The sequence below is a fragment of the Triturus cristatus genome, chromosome 2_2 (assembly GCF_964204655.1).
Source record: "Triturus cristatus chromosome 2_2, aTriCri1.1, whole genome shotgun sequence".
NCBI classification, from domain to species: Eukaryota; Metazoa; Chordata; class Amphibia; order Caudata; family Salamandridae; genus Triturus; species Triturus cristatus.
In genome coordinates, this window is record NC_140582.1 from 316,258,359 (window position 1) to 316,276,699 (window position 18,341).

General features: G+C 42.7%; 1 protein-coding gene across 1 annotated transcript in view; it reads right to left on the bottom strand.

The window, feature by feature from the left end:
- The window catches only part of MCUB (mitochondrial calcium uniporter dominant negative subunit beta), a 419,698-nt gene extending 403,305 nt beyond the window's left edge, over window positions 1-16,393 (bottom strand). The window contains exon 1 of the mRNA XM_085641372.1: window positions 15,987-16,393. Within this exon, the coding sequence (XP_085497498.1) occupies window positions 15,987-16,082 (96 nt within the window). The 5' untranslated portion in view covers window positions 16,083-16,393. The remainder of the gene's footprint in view (window positions 1-15,986) is intronic.
- Window positions 16,394-18,341: the final 1,948 nt, after the last annotated feature.

An 18,341-nucleotide genomic window follows, 5' to 3' on the forward strand; every position in this document is an offset into this window, starting at 1 on the left:
TAAAGGAGAGTACAAGAGCGGGCGGGTGGGCAGGCAACAGTATACCGAGAACCTCCTCAAACCAAATATGCAGCCTGATTCTGAATTACTTATTTTGGATCACAATGCTTAGCAGCTCAAACCTACCCCAACGTTAATTATAACGTATGGCCTTGATATCTAGTGGGCGGGGACACCCGTTTCAGAACATTCCTGCCCCGGTATAGCGTCAAGTAGCTCCGTGACCAGAGTTTTTTGTTTTTTTTGTAAAGGGGAAGTACTAACTTTGCAGTGGCATGATGCGTTCCTTGGGAGATGTCTCTCGAGCCTTCAAGGCACTTTTTTTTAAACCAATGAAACCGACACTTGTAATTTTAAATAAGCAACAGAAGCTAACCCTGATGTGCAGTATTTTCCTTCCTTGTTCTACTCATTATAAAGAGGATCATGTGAAAAAGTAGCAATTACATTCATGATGATGGGTTCTTCTTCAAGGACAGCAATATGATCTTAAAGATTTTCTAATTACAAAACAAACAAGGGACCCTACAACCACTTGGCTGCCACTCTGTGTCCATTCAGAGGTTGTTATTTTGTTTTAGGCTAAAGTGGCGAAAATTGTTTTTAGTTGCTGAGGATTCAGAAATGTGAAATAAGTGAATAAAATACAAAATCAATAAATAGGCCATTGAGGTCACATCTCCATCAAATATTATCTGCTGGTAGGTTTAAGAACAGTCACTGGTTTGATGGAAAAATCTAATAATGAACCTCCATATAATCTTGTGATATGCACATAATCAAAGCAAATAAATCCTTACTCTTACCCTTTGAAGACAAACCTAAGAAACATAAACAAGGATAATAAACATGTGAAGTTCAACATTCACAGAATACGTGTCATAGTTAATTATGTGTTTGCCATTACAACGTGTTACCCATAAAAAAAGCATATTCTATTGTCAAGTCATTCAGCAGTTTTACACTTAAGCCAAAGCCATCTAACATGCAATCTAACAAAAACAACATGTCAAGAAAAGAATTACATTATGGATTCAGAGGATTTTTTGGAATCTTAAATGCAAGCCTGCGGTGCTGTATTTATCTACCTGCTACAGACTGGCAGCCGCTGGCAGGAGCTGCAAAACATTCATGATTAATAGGACTAAATAACAGTAAAGTCATAAATACTGAGCTCTAATCTGTTCGTCATTTGCAAATGAGTTTTCATGCTCTCTGCGTTTCTGATGCGACAGAGCAGCTCTCAGCTGACAGACGGGAACAGTCAAATAAGATGTGTCACTCAAAAACAAACAGTAAAGAGGCAAAGCAGCCAAGAAAAGGCTTTGGCATCATGTCCCACCAAGGACACACAGGACAAGATGTACATGAAAGAATTTTGACGCACAAAGGAATTGTATCCTGAATGAGAGAAAGGCAGATATAAAGCTTCATTTACGTTACAAACAAGGCAGCACAGTAAAGAAGTCCATTATTTTTTTTCTCCCTGCAACAAATACGTAGTGTAACAAATTTAAAATTCTAACATCAATACCAGCATTACAACCTTTTGCCACGCACCACCTTAATGACATAACTAAATTCCCCGATACACAGATATATGCTCGCTGGGGGTTTACAAGGAAAGCTGTTAATGGAAAAACTAGACAGCTCATCAGACGACCATAGCCTCGCCCCTAGGCTTGCAAGTGAGGAAATCTTATACAAGTTTTATAAACAACTCCACCTTGAAATTTACTAAGCAAACTTCCAATTTCCACACTAATATCTTCCTCAGGTCGATGAATCTTTGCCACAGTGTTAGAATGGAGCACAACTCAAAAACATTTCTAACATAATCATCAACTTACAGCATTTAAGGTTCAGTCAATGATAAGAGGTTTTATGAACTTTTGAAAGTTTTATTTTGTTATTAAGAGATGTATTTTTGTTCTTTTCGTTCAAGTTAGTCAAATACGTCTGTTTACAGAAATATCGGGAAAAATTTGGTTAGAGACAGCTTACAAAATAACAGCGAGTTCCATAAAGGAATTAGTCCTCAACTTAATCTATAGGACCTGACCTATCCTTGCATGAAACCCATAATGAGTTCCTTTTGGAAAAGAACAAGAGAAAATTCGAGAAACAGTCTAACAACTGTGAAAGGTCTAACTCCTCGTAAAGAGCCGTTGAAACAGGTAGAAGGAAATAATCACAGCAGTAGCTATCATGGGCATGGAGTAAGTCTCCTAAAAGGCATCAGGAAAACATAAAATCACTCCCCGCAGTAGCTTACAGCAATCTCAAGCATAAATAGCACAGTCAAGTTCTAAGGGGCATGGCAGGGTAGGTGTGCATAGAATGCAATGCGATAACTCTCCAACTAGGAATCTGTACTATACAGAAAGCACAAAACATATGTTGTAAAAAACGTGCTCAAGTCATTTCGAGCTAATGAGAAAGGATCTTCCGTCCTCTTCTCTCTCGATTCCCACGGTAAACGTCCATGTCGACATGTTATTTGAATGTGGCTACTGCGTATTATAATAAGATGCATCTTGGAAGTTTCTCATGAGAACCTTTGAGCTTACTCTGTTAGCTGTTCAATGTCCCATTAGGCAAGAATGGACTGCTCTATGAAATGAAGCATTAATATCTGGCATTTCCTGGTTAGATCAAGAAATTCAAATCTATAGCAAGCATTTTCTTTCATCAATACCTAAAACTTAATGAAAACATATGGTGTGAAGAAGGAAATACATTTTGCAGCAAATTGCACATTTCACAAAGATGTCAAGGTCTGCAGTTCAATTATAATGCTAAGTCAGCATTTACAAAAAGGTGTTTATTTAATTGAAGGGAAAGTAAAGAATAAAGAGAAATATTGTGGCCTAGCAGTGAAAGAACGACAGAAATGGGAGATTTCTGCAGAAATAAGCAGCATTATTCTATTTTTGCACGTTTAATAAAAGCACATTTTCTCTAACCAAATTATTGACACGCATTTTCAACGTTAAGGAACATTTCTATATCATTATGAGGTTAATTTTACATCAACATTTTTAACTTCTACAAACTCATAAGACTTCTGTTGCCTGCTTAGTGTCGCTGAGGGGAGACTCGCATCTCTTTGGGCCATTTATATGCCTCCTGGATATAGACAGAATCCCTAATGTGTGCTCAATTAGAAAAATACATGGTTTCTATGTTTCCTGATGGCCAAGGTTACATTTAACATAAACATGGGATTGGTGTCTAGATAGGGTCCATGTCCCAGATGTCTTCTGAAAGGTTGCACTGTGTCAATATTTCAGACCAACTAACCCCATTCGACCAGGTGGCCTAACAAATGTAACAATTTTTTCCAGCACTGGAAGAAGTTCCTAACCTGGCGATGTGAGTTCAGCTTACATACTGGGTACCCTATTGACCTGAGGCAGGCTCCTGTTTATGGACTGATTGCCACAACTGGCAATCATCCCTGGTGCAACACTGAATAATTCTTTTTTGGTCAGTGCAGCAGAGGAAAGAGAGAAGCTGATGTGGAACTTGAGTCGCGACAGGCAGAAGATACCTCACTGCGGATCGCCATCAAGACATCATAAGGGAAGGGACTTTCTTGGCTGTTCTACCACTTCGGTCATCTAGCACATCTGAATTATAGGAAACCAGAGTCTAACAAGTTATTTTAAACACCAGGAACGGAGGCGGCTCATCACTGAAGCAATACATGTACAAATATTGAATTAATAAATAGTCGGGAGCCTCCTTTTCTTTTCAAGTTTAATGGTTAGAGGACCTCTGTGATGTTGCCTAGAGACTAGCTAAAATACAACTGCCCTCAAAGGAACACCACATCAAGCAACAAAGAGAAACAACCTAATAGACTAACATTCTGTTTGAGCTTCAAGTCACAACAAATATCCTGGACGCTTTCCCGACACCAGGGGGAGCTTGAAGATACCTTGGGATGGGTTTGGCGTGCAGAGTTGGCCACATACCTCAACCAACCACAGGTCTTTCAAACTAGTAAGCTGTGGCTACTACAGACATGTCTGCATTAGCAAGATGCCTTTATAAAATGTCACACATGATCTATAAATGGGGATGGGCAGTACACCATATTACATACAAAATGTACTGTCTCCAGTGTAGACATGACCGCACTTCTGTACTGGGACAATGGAACATTAAAAGGTGGACTAGTCGGTCTTTTAATGTAGAGGCAGCACATTGAGAAGGGAGGGGGGGGGGGGGAAGAGGGGTTTCCTCCGCAGTCAGTTGCAGTGTCTGACTACACCTGTCGACAGGAGAATGCTAGGGGCAACCTGGGATCCCCATTATCCTTGGGGTGCACTGACTGTGTGCAACTTCTTAACTATATCACAACCAGTATACCTGCCATCAGCCTCATGGACTCAGTGATTTTGTCTGTATATAGTGTTGATGAAGGGGCAAAATCATATCCTAATTTGCGAAGGGTCACACTCCCATGCAAATGAGGGAAAGCATCCATCAGTTCCTTGGGGTCACCCAGAAGCAACACATGCACTGTGTTGAATATTAAAGAAGGAGTCTCAGGAATGAAATAAAAAGTAATCAAACACCTATTGTGCTCCAAGACCATGTTTAATAATACGACGACGCCAGGCATCCTTCCACATCAGGTTTATATGTTTAATTTTTTTAAAGTTTTACATTTAAAAAAAAAAAGAAAAGTCCCTCAGGGTGTCAGAGCATCTGACATTCTACATGTAGTTTCACATTGTATATACAAAAAATAAATATAAAAAAAAATCCAAATATTGTTACGGAAAATATTATGTGGGGTAAAGAGCCAGGTAGCAGTGTCAAAAGTATTGCCGATTACAAGACATTTAACCATAACGGTCAAAAATACAGCCCAGTAAATTCACACCATTAGTTTTGAAAGGGACTTATGTGGAAAAGGATAATTATGGCACAGTTTCCCATTCTCTAGACCATTGCTTTTACCTACAAGGTCAGATGTTTTATTTCGGCTTCCTTTGACAGGGACAGTGCATTTGCTCAATTTTTATCTAATACCATTCTATATTTTATCTAAAATATCAATTGACTGTCCTTGGAGACATCAATTTGTTCAAGGCTTCTCCTCTGTTAAACAAAACCCAACAATTATGTGATCGAATGTGGCCATATACTGGCAAAAGGAGTGCATCCCTAGGAAGGGCTCTAAATATTTGGGGAAGCTGTGGTTTATAAAATACAAAGTTTGGAAACAATTTTAGATGGAAAAAATTATCTGAGGTGGTCCTTTTTTGGATGGGTTATGATAACTGGTCGAGCAAAGGGGTTAGTAGATGCCAGAGTCAGATGTCTGCCAACCCCCTTGCCTAGCTGGTCTGACCTCCTCTACTTGGGATCATTACCCTGCTGGGAAGGCACCAAGCCTTCTCTCCCCCAACATGAGGGGGCAGGAAGCATCTGCAAACTCCCCTGGAGGCTCAGTCCCTACTATCCACTTTATCTGTGTTGAAAGAAGCATACGCAGTGCTCCTCCAGGGCACTGTTCACACTAAGCACCCGGAATCTAGCATCCTGCCTCTACACACATATTTGTGGTGCCAAATAAATATCCTAGTTTGCACCAAAAGAAATCAATGTGAAATGCGCCCTTAACCTCGAAAAACTGTGGACTTTGCAGAATATCTGGACTCTTCACAACGGTTACACTTTGTAAAGTAATTTAGCTGCTCTCTGTTGTTATTTATTTTGATTGATAATTTCATTATGATGTCTCGCTTCCCATAATTCTGTTATCATTTTGCCCTGACCGTTTCCGAGATATCTGCACCCACCCCAAGGCCTTGCTAGCTAACCAAATCATACAGAACTGAACTATTTCATTCTCTGGCATCAAATGTGCAAGAACGTGGGGCCTTTTCCCGTTCTCTCCCTCCCCTGAGCTAAATACTCGGTTACAGTTATTGAAAAACTGTAAGCTGATAATAGTTATTGAACACCTTTTAGAACACCATTTATGTCATTGGCTCAAAAAAACGCCTAAAGTTAGAGTACTATGAACGATGTTCTTTAATTTTTTTTTTTTTAAAGGGTTTGAAATACATCAGTGGCAAAAAAAAAAGTCAATACCGAATTACATATCATAATACCTTAAGGTACATGCACATCTGAACCAATTAAGCAAGAAATTGGGACTCCAGGACTTGAATGGAGACAGGCCATTTACCACCAGGCAAAATAACATGCCGCCCAGTTCTGGGTTTCAAGCTACAGAAACAGTCATGTTATTTTAATCTGTATGTAACTTTCGGTGCACATAAAGTATAATCCGGTAAAAGAAAAGAAAAAAAAAAAAAAAAAAAAAAAAACACAAGGGCAACGGCCAATGAAGAGGCAGGATTCTGGGAGCAACACACCTGATGTTCCATATGAGCAAATCTGATATTTTTAATGTTTTCTTCAACTTTTATGCTAGGGTTGAAATATTGTTGAAAGGACACAGAATCGATTCCAGAAGGAAATGCATGGGAAAGGCACGAATAAAAAAAAAGAATGCGTGGTTTAGAAGCATCCGTAGTTGTGACAGCGTTGTTGAAGCTCGTGTGGTCTAGCCATGCGAGCTTCTTTCATTCAACCTTGTGAATTGGCCCCAGTGCATCTACTCCTCGACCTTCATTCCCCAAAGATTGCTATCAGGGCCATTAGTCCAAATGAAACAAGCAATCATTATAATTCTCACAATGATGATTGGCTAAATTAAAGTCCTGGAATCGAAACAGTGTCCTTTCAAAAATATGTCAACCAAAGCATAAAAGAAGAAAACATTAAGAATATCAGATTTGTGGTTACATGACAGAAGCTTGTATGGCTAAATCACGCGTGCTTCAGCAACGCTGTCACAACTACGAATGCTTCTAAACCACGCATTCATTTTTTATGAATGCCTTTACCACCCATGCCTTAACAATGCATTTCGTTGTAAAGCCATGCTTGGTTAAAGATCGATGCGTAGTAAAGTTCACATCCCAGCCCCATGACGGATCCCTTAAAACTGGCCCCAAGCAATGCAATACCCCCCCCTCCCAGCCACAGACCTAAACACTACCCGACCCCACCCACCCTGAGCCCTAAAAACCATCCCCAGCCTTGCTATGCAACCCGATACAGCCCCAAAAACTACCCGTGCCCCACACTAAAATCTGACCCCCAGCCCCAAAAAAACCTCCTGCCCCCTTCCCTGGGTCCTAACATAGCCCAAGCCTAATAACTAATCCGACACCTGCTTCCCGCTCCTGAGCCCTAAACTCGCCAAGCCTCAAAAATTACCCCAATGCCTGCCCCCCACACTGAGCCTTAAACCAAACCCAAGCCCAAAATCTATCCCGACCGCCCTTCCCTGAGCCCTAAAATGCCCCCCCCACCCAGAGCTGTAAAACTATCTCCCAATGAAAACTACCCTCTGCTCTGAGCTGTAAAACTATCGCACCCAATGAAAACTACCCCGTCCTCCCTGAAACAAACCCCCCGCCCCTCCTCCCAAAGCCTTACCTACCAAGTCACGATCTCCTCCCAAGTCCGATCCTTCCCCTCTCCTGTCTATAGAACTAAACCGCTGGCTGCCTTAACCATGCATATGCGCGGTTAAGCAAGCAGGCAAGCGGTGTTTAGCTTGCGTGAAAACGGCATGTGCGGCTTAGCCCGCGTGGTTAATGTCATTTCCCAATTCACAAAGGGAATTTTAAATCTGCACACGTACAAATACTATTCCTCACGGGTAGTCACAAAACTCAGCAGTCATATGCCTGGAAAGCTGCTCCAGGTGCAGCTTTGCAGGCTTAGTGATGGTAATGTCATGTGAATTTTGCAAAGGCTACTGGTTCTCCAATGGGAAATTGTAGATAGTGCACAGCTAAACAACATGGAAATGCAACCTGTTATGTAAATGCAAACTATTCCTTTCTATTTTTTCCTCCACTTAGAAAAAAAATGTCACTGTGGAAAACCCCCCTCGCCTGGCCCCTCTCCCAAGTATGTCGGATTCAAAATCGACACCAACATGTTAAACTAGCAAGCTTTCTCTTTGCCACTCCCCTGTACACCAAGGAGTCCTTTAGGCTCGATTATTTCATTCACACTCTTCAACATCTTTATGGAACCTTTTACCTTGATTCACAAAAAATCAGATATTTCATAAAATGTCTACTTGAATGACACTCAACTCTACCGGAAAGTCTCAATCCCTAAGGAATCTGAACTGTTATCCCACCAAAACAAATTCAATGGGTGTGGAAGGTGAAATATCTGGCACACAGCATTTCTCACCACTCCAGGTTACACTCGGTACACAGAACGAAGTCGGGGTCAATATATAGCGATTGGACCCAGGGGCCTTGCGAGATGGGGAAAAATGTCCAAGCCATATGGAGTGCGTCCAAGTTGTATTTTTAGGTCTCGCAGCCCTGCGTTGCAGCACGCATGCGCAGCTCGCCTCTGTGAGACATATTGTGGGTGAGTATATTTCAGAAGGGGGCTTGAAGCCCCGCCCCTCATTTTCATTGGGTAGCGTCACCATTTATGGTAAACATGTGGTTTGCGTAGAAAATGGGATAGGTTTTCTTCACAATTACAAAGTGAATTCAACAGAACCATTCTAGTAGTACACTGACGGTGGAGGGTGGGCAAGGGAAACAAGCTGACAATAAAGGGTGGGAGAGAGGGAAGCAAGCTAATGTAGGGTGAAGAGGAAGGGCTGGGGGGCAAGTTGAAAATGGAGGGTGGATGGGGGACTGGGAGATAAAGGTGACAACGGAGAACGTGACTGCGGCAGTAAGCAATGGAGGGTGGGCAAGAAGTTCTGTCACCATATGACAGGTGGGAGGGCTGTGGCAGCAACCAGACGATGGAGGGCAGGCTGGACTGGCTAGGGCAGCAAACTCACAATGGCGGGTGAGCAGAAGGGGCTGAAGCAGCAAGTTGATAATGGAGGGAAGACTGGAAGGGCTCGAGGAGTAAGCTGACTACGTAGGGTGGGTGGGAGGGACCGGGTCAGCGCACGGTTCATGGAGGGAAGGCAAGAGCTGCTGGGGAAGCAAGCTGACAAATGAGAGTGAGCAGGACAGGCTAGGGAAGCAAACTGACAAAACAAGGTGGGTTGGAAGGGTTGAAGGATGCAAAGAGGCAAGTGGAGGATGGGCGGGTGGGGAATGGGGGAGCACACTGACAACGGAGAGTGTGCGGGATGATTTGTTGGAGCAAGCTGGCAACAGAGAGTAGGAGGGAGGTGCTGGGACAACAAGCTGACAATGGAGGGTTGGATGGAGGTGCTAGGGAAGAAAGCTAACAGACGGTAGGCAGGAGGGACTGAGGAAGCACATGGACAACGAAGGGTGAGTGGGAGGGCCTAAGGAAGCACATGAACGATGGAATGTGGGCAGGAGGGGCTGTGGAGCCACACAGACAACAGAGAGTGGGTGTGATGGGGTGGGGAAGCAGCTGCCTAATGGAAGTAAGGCAGGAGGGGCTGTGGCAGCAAACCGACAGCGGACAGTTGCCCAAAGGGGATGGAGCAGCAAGCTGGCAACAGAGTGGACGGGAAGCATGAATGGCAAGGGAAGGTGGGCAATGAGGAAGCAAAGGCGTCAAGTGAGAGAGGGCGAGAAAGAAGAAAACAGAGGAAAAGTGCACAAATAAAATGGCTGGAAATCACGTGCTCTCTCATAAAGTGCTTAAGAAAAAAGTAGTGCCTAAAAAATGAGCAGTGGAAAGTCACAATGAATGCCCCCTTGTTACAGGGAGGGGACAAACAGAAGAGGAAGGAAAGCATATGGAAGCCGACGACTAAGGAGTGACAATTCAACCAACAGTAAGCAACTGGCAGCCTCTAAGCCAACAAAACGTCATGCAACAGATGTGAGACTTAAAACAAACAAATATAGTTACTCTTCCTCATTCAATGCAAGACACTAGAAGGCAATGCTGCCGATGGTCTTCGAACATGGTCATGACGGCCTGACCACTGCACCGCCTCCTTGCGTCAGGAGGATTTCGTCAAGTAACCTGTGTACTATGGTTATTTCACCTCAGCAGCTCAAGTCACTCCCTTACTGTGCAGGCAGTCCTACAATCAGGCAACGCCTAGAAATGCCACTCAAGGACGCCTCAAAGCATTCATACCACCTGCAGCACCCCCTAGCTTCAGTACTGGTAAACTGCACTCTCAGATTTACAAGCCGAGGCCTGGACTCCTCTTACAATTACATCACTAGGGAAAGGAACACCTAATCCATAAAGATAAGTGCCTGGTTATTATGATCATTTAGCGCATGACGGAAAAGTGGCTCATTAACTATCACCACATATAGGTGCACATTACTAGATTAAAACGGTTCACGTACACTCATTTGACACAAGAAACTCGTGGAAATATTGGCGGTGCTACAAACTGAAAGGTAGAATGTACTCAAAGAATAACACATTTTATTTAATTACATACCAATGCCAGTTAGACATGTAATCTTGTGTCTGTTTATCCTGCAAGGCAAACTTGAGGATCAAAGAAGGCCTGTGAAAGAACTAGATTGTGTAAGAGTGACCAGTTGTACAAGCGTTTCATTTCTACTACCCTATTCTATGCAAAAAGTGACCAGGCATATCCTACTATTAAGCTTCACACATTTTCTGTAGAGAATTCCTCATTAGCAAATAATGAACACGGGGGCAAAGGGGACTATTTTAGCTAAAACTGCATGTCCTCACATCCTTTTACCCATGGAAGGATACACGCTGCGCAACAAGGCTTTACAAAGCTCCTCCAGAAATAAATATATAAAAGCTACATTAAAATCATTGCTGAACTCTGAAATATATGTTAAACAAAGAAAATAAACATGTCACAAAATGCTTGCTACAATTATGGATGCTCTCAACTTATGTTTACCTCTTGTCGGCTCCACACAGATGCAACAATATCGAATATTTGTGTTTTTTGTTGAGAAGCAGTTCTCCACAACGTCTCCAAATGTGCTAAGATACACTACTGTGTGACCTGAACAGACCTGCCGCAATCTACTACCCAACAGGGGTGCATGGAAGGTGTAGGGCGCCTTGCACTTGTGTCCCGAAAATAGGTTTTAAGAAAGTGTCGATGGGCATAGGAATATCAGGGTGCAGCAGGGCAACTGGACGGCCTTCGCACAGGTCATAGGGCTCACGAGCGAGGTTTCTCCACTGCTGCTTCTAATCTCAAATGAAGTGTGCTTGTGTTACTTCGAATATGAATGTGAATTATTGACCCACACTAACAGTTGTAAGCAACAGAAAGCACTGACATGGATTTAAAGGAGTGGCGCACGTAATTATCCCCTCTTAACTACTGTGGGTTTAATGGGGTTGCATGACAGGATTAGAGCAGGAACATATTCCGAGAACGTTACCCTCAAAATACCCTCTCTTCGCATAGAGACGCCGATATATTTGCATAATAGCTCTAGTGACAAGTGGCAGAAAAAAATGTAAAAAAGACGGATACTCGGCACACACGTGTATTTGTAATTACATTTCTTTTGCTTCATGCATTTACTTTGCAATCTATTTCACTTTCAAATCAAAAACTTGCAATGCACGCCGAAAATAAACGGGCAGTCGCCTTTCTACAGCATAATTGCACGCCTTATCTGGGACAAGGTGGCCATGGGAACATGCAGCTCTGCAAAATGAGATTGCTGGAGGCAGTGTGCCAGCATTCAACATCCATCTCACACAGCAGTAAATCTGTCAGTCTTGGCCTCTGCTTTCTACTATGCTAGGGCAGGAGTATGTGCACTAGACCATGGGCCTCGGATTAACCTGGCCTAAAAGACTGGTGTGCATGCCAATGACAGTATTGAGTCATTCTGGGGATTTAACAACCACTCGCCTTGTCAAATGTTATTTAATGAGAAAATACTTTTTACAATTCAAATATTAATAATTTTAATGTTTCACCATTTTTCATACCCAAATATTAGTAACTTATTTACAAAGAGGCAGCCCTCGTGTTATACATATTTTATAGATCGTCAGTAAAAAAAAATAGAAACTCTTTACAGACGCATCCTAAAGGCCCATATAGGATCATCAACCACCATATATACTTTATGTCCCAAAATCACAATATAGGAACCAAATATACTATTATTAAAAATGCACAACAAGGTCACTTATAACAATAACTTAATGCTTCATACCATATTTCTGAAGCTTCTAGTAACAGATGTCACTGCAAAAACTCAAAAACAGACATGCGCATATTGTGGTCACTTTATACTGTTTTGCCCATTTTTTCTTGATCTTGCTAATATTGCCTAAAGGAAGTGCCCGTCTCTGACGTGGAGCTGCTCCTGTGTTTTAATGCCCGAGGTGTGAAAAGTCAAGACGAGCTTGTTCAGCTGAACACTTTACATTCTGATACTAGATGAAGAACACTCTCTCCTGTTCTCATGAGCTCAGCTAGGCCCCTGCTTGAGTTCACTGAAAAACTTCCAATGTGACATACTAGAAAATGGTGTACATTAGGGTATAAAATTGAGTCCTGTCTTCTCTCCACGAACTTGCTTCAACTTAAGTTTGCAGAGGAACATCTGGTTTGCTGACTCAGACTACAATTTTTTTTTGGTCAATAACCCCTTTCAGACTCCAATAGGCATGCGAGGATATGGTTTTTAAGAAACCAATTATACAATGTAATGGTACTCCACTTACTGACCTCAGAACAGGGCTGGACGGGGAACCAAAAGCTGCAATGGCAAAAATGTTCAAATCAGCACCACTTTCTTCCTCCTCTCTCATCCCTGCTGTAATTAACAGGGAGCCCCGAGAAGGAAGCAGAGACACCATCAGTATACCTCTGCCTTAAAAAAAAAACAGACTCCAGCCCATCTGGGAAATGCCTGATGGCATTAATGGCCTGAACAGCCCTGCCTCGAAAGGATAGAAGGCCACGTCTGCCTGGTCAACTCATGTTCCAGATCATAGATCAGATATACTGTTTTTAGTTGAATTGCAAAGATTTTAATTAATTGTGCAATAAACTAATCAGATCACTACTGGCAAGTTTTAACTCCCTGAACAATCATGCTGTGTCCTCTATGCTACATCAAGCTCAGGTGTGTACTTGTAAGGTATTTCAAAGATTCATTCAAACTAGGGAGTAGACTGAGGAAGTTAAGCATCACAATTCTGCTTGCTTCTCCTTATGTTTCAATTGGATTCTTCTTAAGCCAAGATATAACTTTTTCATGCTTTGCCTCCACCACAAAGCTATACTGGAACAAATAAATGTAATAAAAATGCACCCGTACTACTTTTTAAAGAAGAAAATTTAGCCTTTTATAAAAAAAAAAAATAACCTATTTTTAAGTCATTTTTTAATGCTTGTTTTTGGTTTTTCAATTAAACTTATGAGACATAGATGATTTTCTAATATTTAGGATCTTAATTCTGGTTCAGAATAGTTATCTCTACCCTGCTGAGACGTTTCGGTCTATCATGATATTTTTCAAGGCTCTTAGTGCTGGTGTCAGATGTCACCGGATATACAGTAAAACCCCACAGTGTAGAGACTCAGATCTGCAAACACACCGGCTAGGTCATAAACATCATATCTGCATTACGTTTTGCCAGGAGCATGTGCGACTGAGGACCCTCATTAGAACTCAGCTCAGGGTGGTTTTATACCATGGAAAGATATGAGATGTAACCTCAAAATCACTCTGGGTCTCAAAATTACAGTATTTTAGAAGCTCTGGGATTTATGCGTTTTGGACTCAGGATATGTATTACTGCCTGCTAAACAACGAAAATTAAGGTCTGGATGGGCGCAAGCATAGTCTTGCCTATCCACCGTGAGTTTTGGGGAGAAGTCTCCGGACTGCTAGACAGGGATCAGTCAATCGTCATAGGTGACCAGGCTATGACATTTGAGGGGTTATTGGGCTTTTATTATAGCCCTGTTTGGATTTGGGGTGGAAAGACATTAATGTGAGGGAAGTGACAGAACAGGTGATAAGAGCTAGGGGCTCGTAGGCCAAAGTGGATGGTGATTTGAGTAGGGTGTAATGTTATGGTCAGTTTTGTAAGGCACATATCGCCAGGCACATTATTATTCGGTTAATACAAACTTGTCTCTAAGGTTGCTTTTTACGCTAAGCATGTGTCTTTTGGCCACTGCCCTGCCTCGCCCTAAGTGAACAATATGAAAAAATGATTGCTAACAAGGAACGCTGCTCCAATGGTCTTTGAACTCGCTCTACTTTACTTCTAGCATTTTACGTTTCAGCTCTCTCAACCAAATTGTAGGAGGCTGGTCTTTTGTTATAAAAAAGAAAAAAAAAATCCTCAACATCAGAGGGGTCCTTAAAGGTGCATTTTCCTACACGTTCTCTTGAAAAGCCACATGAATTGAGCGTAATGAGCTTCGTATTCTCATCTGCATTCAAATCAGCCGCCTTCCAACTCTGAATTTGGAAGCGACGCTTAAGTTCTCATTAAAAAAAAAGTCCACGGAATTACTCATCGCCTTCAACGTTCTGATGAATCACCGGTTTGTGGACTGAGGAAAACAACACTGCCGGAGAACAGAAGTGCCAGCTAAAATGTCACTTCCGGGGCTGTGGTGGGGCCTCGGGCCATCTAACAAACTAAATCGAGAAAAGTGAAGGCATATGTATGACACGAGCCTATAACTGGGTTTCAAAGCAGGAAGTGTGCAGGAAGCAACAGCGCGAGCTCTCCGCACACAGGCCCGCACATCCGCATCCCTGGATGGCATTCCAGGGCACACATTCCGGCGGCGCCTCCTTCCTCATGGGGAAGAAGCATAACTAGGCCCAGCCGACTAGCAACAACTTTTACTCCTCGGTCACAAAATCCGCACTGTTGTTGTAAACACTTAATATGCAAAGTTGGGTTTACGCTAGGATTTTTTGCACACGGAGCCCAGAGAGTGTGTGAGGGAAAACTGGAGTGCGTGTGCACTAAGTGGGTTTAGGAACGAGCTTGGATTTTGTCTGCGTGCTGCAGGAAGGCGCCTCGCACTCAGATTAAGAACTCTGATCTGCCTTCATCTATTATTTAAGCACGCAGAGGCATTTCAGCGTGCAGTGCCAACTAAAGTGCGTTAAAAATAGTGGTTGGTCCTCAAAAGATGAGGTTGCTCGTAAAAACACACAATACCTTCTAGTGCGCTTAGAAAGCCACTTGGTGCAGTGTAAACATTTCTGCCAGCTTGGGGGAAAAGTCTCAACGACTAGATACGGTTGAAGTCTCACCCCAAAGCACGTTCCAACCCATCATTTCGGACTCGTGCAGCGAGTTTACACGTCTCACACCTCTGTGCACAGCATCACACACAGAATGATATCCTCACACACTGGAACTCCGTGTAGGTCTCCTATGGAACTCAAACTGACATCATGGACCATTCACTGAATCTCAGACAATGGAGACAGTCTAATTGTTGTGTGCGAGTCGCACACCATTGTGGACTGACATCTCAAGACACACTACACTGTCTCCCTGATATGCACTACACCTCAACGTTGGGGTCTTCCAAGGCTAATTTACTTTTAAAAAGTATCACGGATAAGAATTTTAGAGGGGTCAAAACAATCTGTTTTTCCAACCCCTCAAATATTACTTCTTTAGACTCCGAAGGCTCGAGTTTCTGAAATGTGAATTTAGACAGATAAAAGGGGCCGCCAGTGCTCCGGGCTCTTCTTGGCTTACGTGCAGCCCTCCTCGACGTTTGGTGCGCAAACAAACTGGACAGGAGCTGCAGAAGTTATCTTTCTACTGAGATAAAGTAAGACGAGATCTCTAGACCCGGACACCAGATCTTTTCAGTTTACAGCAGCTAACTTTCAGGCGCCAGGCGCTGTGCGTCCGGTTCGAGGACAGGGTTGTCAACAGCACGCACAGGTTCAGCACGTGCAGCCCAGCCAGGTCACCTGGCTCGATGCACTCACCTGGGGGTCAGAGCACGTCCTCCCGGCTGCCAAGATCCCGCAGGCTCGGCGGGGCAGAGCCCGGAACCAGAGCCCCGCTGCCAAGGACACCATCATCCAAGTCCGATCCGCGCCCTGTCATGCGGCGGGCCCGCTGCTCTCCGTGCCGGGGGTCTGTGCTGCCCACTCCGCTTCAGTGCCCGGGACCCCGCTCGCACCACTAACACCGCTGCCTCACGGACCAGCCATGCACTCCTCCCCCTGCCCGCCCCCCTTCCTCACACCGCCGGCTGGTTTAAAGGGGAGGCGGCGTCGCTCGAGCGAGAGATTTTAACCTTGGCCGACACGAATGTCCCAGAGCCCTGTAGGGTAGAATATGTGAATATCGCAGCAAGCAAAGCACGTTTTTTCTCAGAATATTCTGCGCCGTTGCCAACGTCAACTCATGGAATTTAATGCGTTTCCTTGTGCAGAACATGTTAGAAACTGAATGGGTGCTCGCAGTTTTTGGCGTGCAATTTAATCATTACATTGCTAGAACTCTTTGTAAGAATCGTTGTTCATGTTTCTCTATGTACTTTTTAAAACGTAACGCAGCGGCTGGAGTTGTCTGTACTGATAAGGCTTCGCTACTACCCTTAGAATAATTAACGATTGAAAAAAACCACACAGCAAGGTTCAATCTAAACGCATGCCTTTCAGTGTGCATCCAGCTCATTAATGCGGGTTCATAGTCCACTGTGCTATATTAACACAGTAACTTATGAGCAATAAATAATAACAAGAGGATCTCTGGGACAAAGGCGTTCGGTAGGCCAAAATGGTCAACTTAAGCAAAGAAACACAAAAACGTAATTAATACATAAAAATGACTATGCAAATGTTATTCCCTCGCTAATACCCATATGCGTGTGTACTTATCTAGCCAAAGCAACACTCAATGCGGTTTATACTTACTAAATAAAGCACGAATCACAATTACATCACAAAAGCAACATATATCATGCAATATTCTAATTGTTCATCATTAGTATGCGTACAAAATTTAATTCACGTATTAAGTAAGCCATGCAGATGCAGATCCCACGTGTAATTCATATATTAGTAAGGTTGGTAAATATTTTCCACATCACTCCAATCCTTTAGTTCGATTATAATTAATTAATTAATTAATCTAATTAATAAAATATCATGCAAAATGGGGTGGGTATACACATTTTTGCATAACCCGCTCCAGCACTATATTAACACAGTATTCAATAATTCTTTATTCGGTGGTTGAAAACCATCATAAAAGAGTACACATATATACAATTAAAATAGTATTAAATCATTATACAAGAACATTGACTGAATCTCTATACATAAAATAATTCATTATTCACAATAAGTCCACCTTGGTGGCTTAAACAGAGTAACGGGTAGGGAAACCTGCAGGAATCACGAGTGGTACTGGCCTCTGGTTGCCCTTAATCTTAGTGCAAATTTCAAAAAACTTATAACAGAACACAGTGTTAGTGGGTCACTAGCCCTTTGTAAAAAAATCAGTGCCTCTTTGGCTCGAGTGAACCTAGCCTTTTTTAAAATTTCCTTTAAAAATCTTCGTCTTGGTATTGCGTATAGAGGACATAAGAGTACAAAATGAAGGGTGTCCTGCGGAGACCTATTGTCGCAGCCGCAGGCACCCTTCTGCTCAATTGAATGACTAAAACCAGCTGGGTCGGCTAGCAAGTATGATAAAAAATTGAGCCTAAAACGTGACATTAAAAACCTTTCTTGAGCATTATACAAAACACAAAGATACGGTTCCATCCCCTCAGTGGTTTCAAGCTTGCTGTGAGCACTCACTGATGGTTTAACCCCTTCCAGTGTGGTTCTAACAGATGATCTAAGATCCAAAAAAATTCTCTTGAGGTGCAACTTATCCTGTGAGGTGATCACTGAAGGGTTTGAGTAAAACTCCTTGCAACCCATATTTTCCAAGCTAGTTTTGACATAGTTAAGCCATGGAATATTCAGGCTTTTATCTCTGCCAAGGCAGTCTTTTAGGATCTGCCTACTCAGCGCGGCATCCGGGTTTGTCCAAATTTTAAGCCAAGCCAGAATTGGTCTAAATTTGATCAAGTCCTCTAGGTAGGGTCTTCCTAATTCTCTGTGAGCTAAACAGCTGGTGTGCAGTTGGGGACTTTCAATATTGAGCGAAAGAGTTTATTTTCCTCCCTTTGCAGTGACTCAAGATTTGTAAAACCCCACACTTCTGAGCCGTACATGGTTTTGGAACAACACATTGAACCATAAAGGTTCATTGTTTGTTCCGGACACCAGCGGCCAACTCTTCTCCTGTAACGTGCTATGGCCCCAGTTGATGCCACCAAT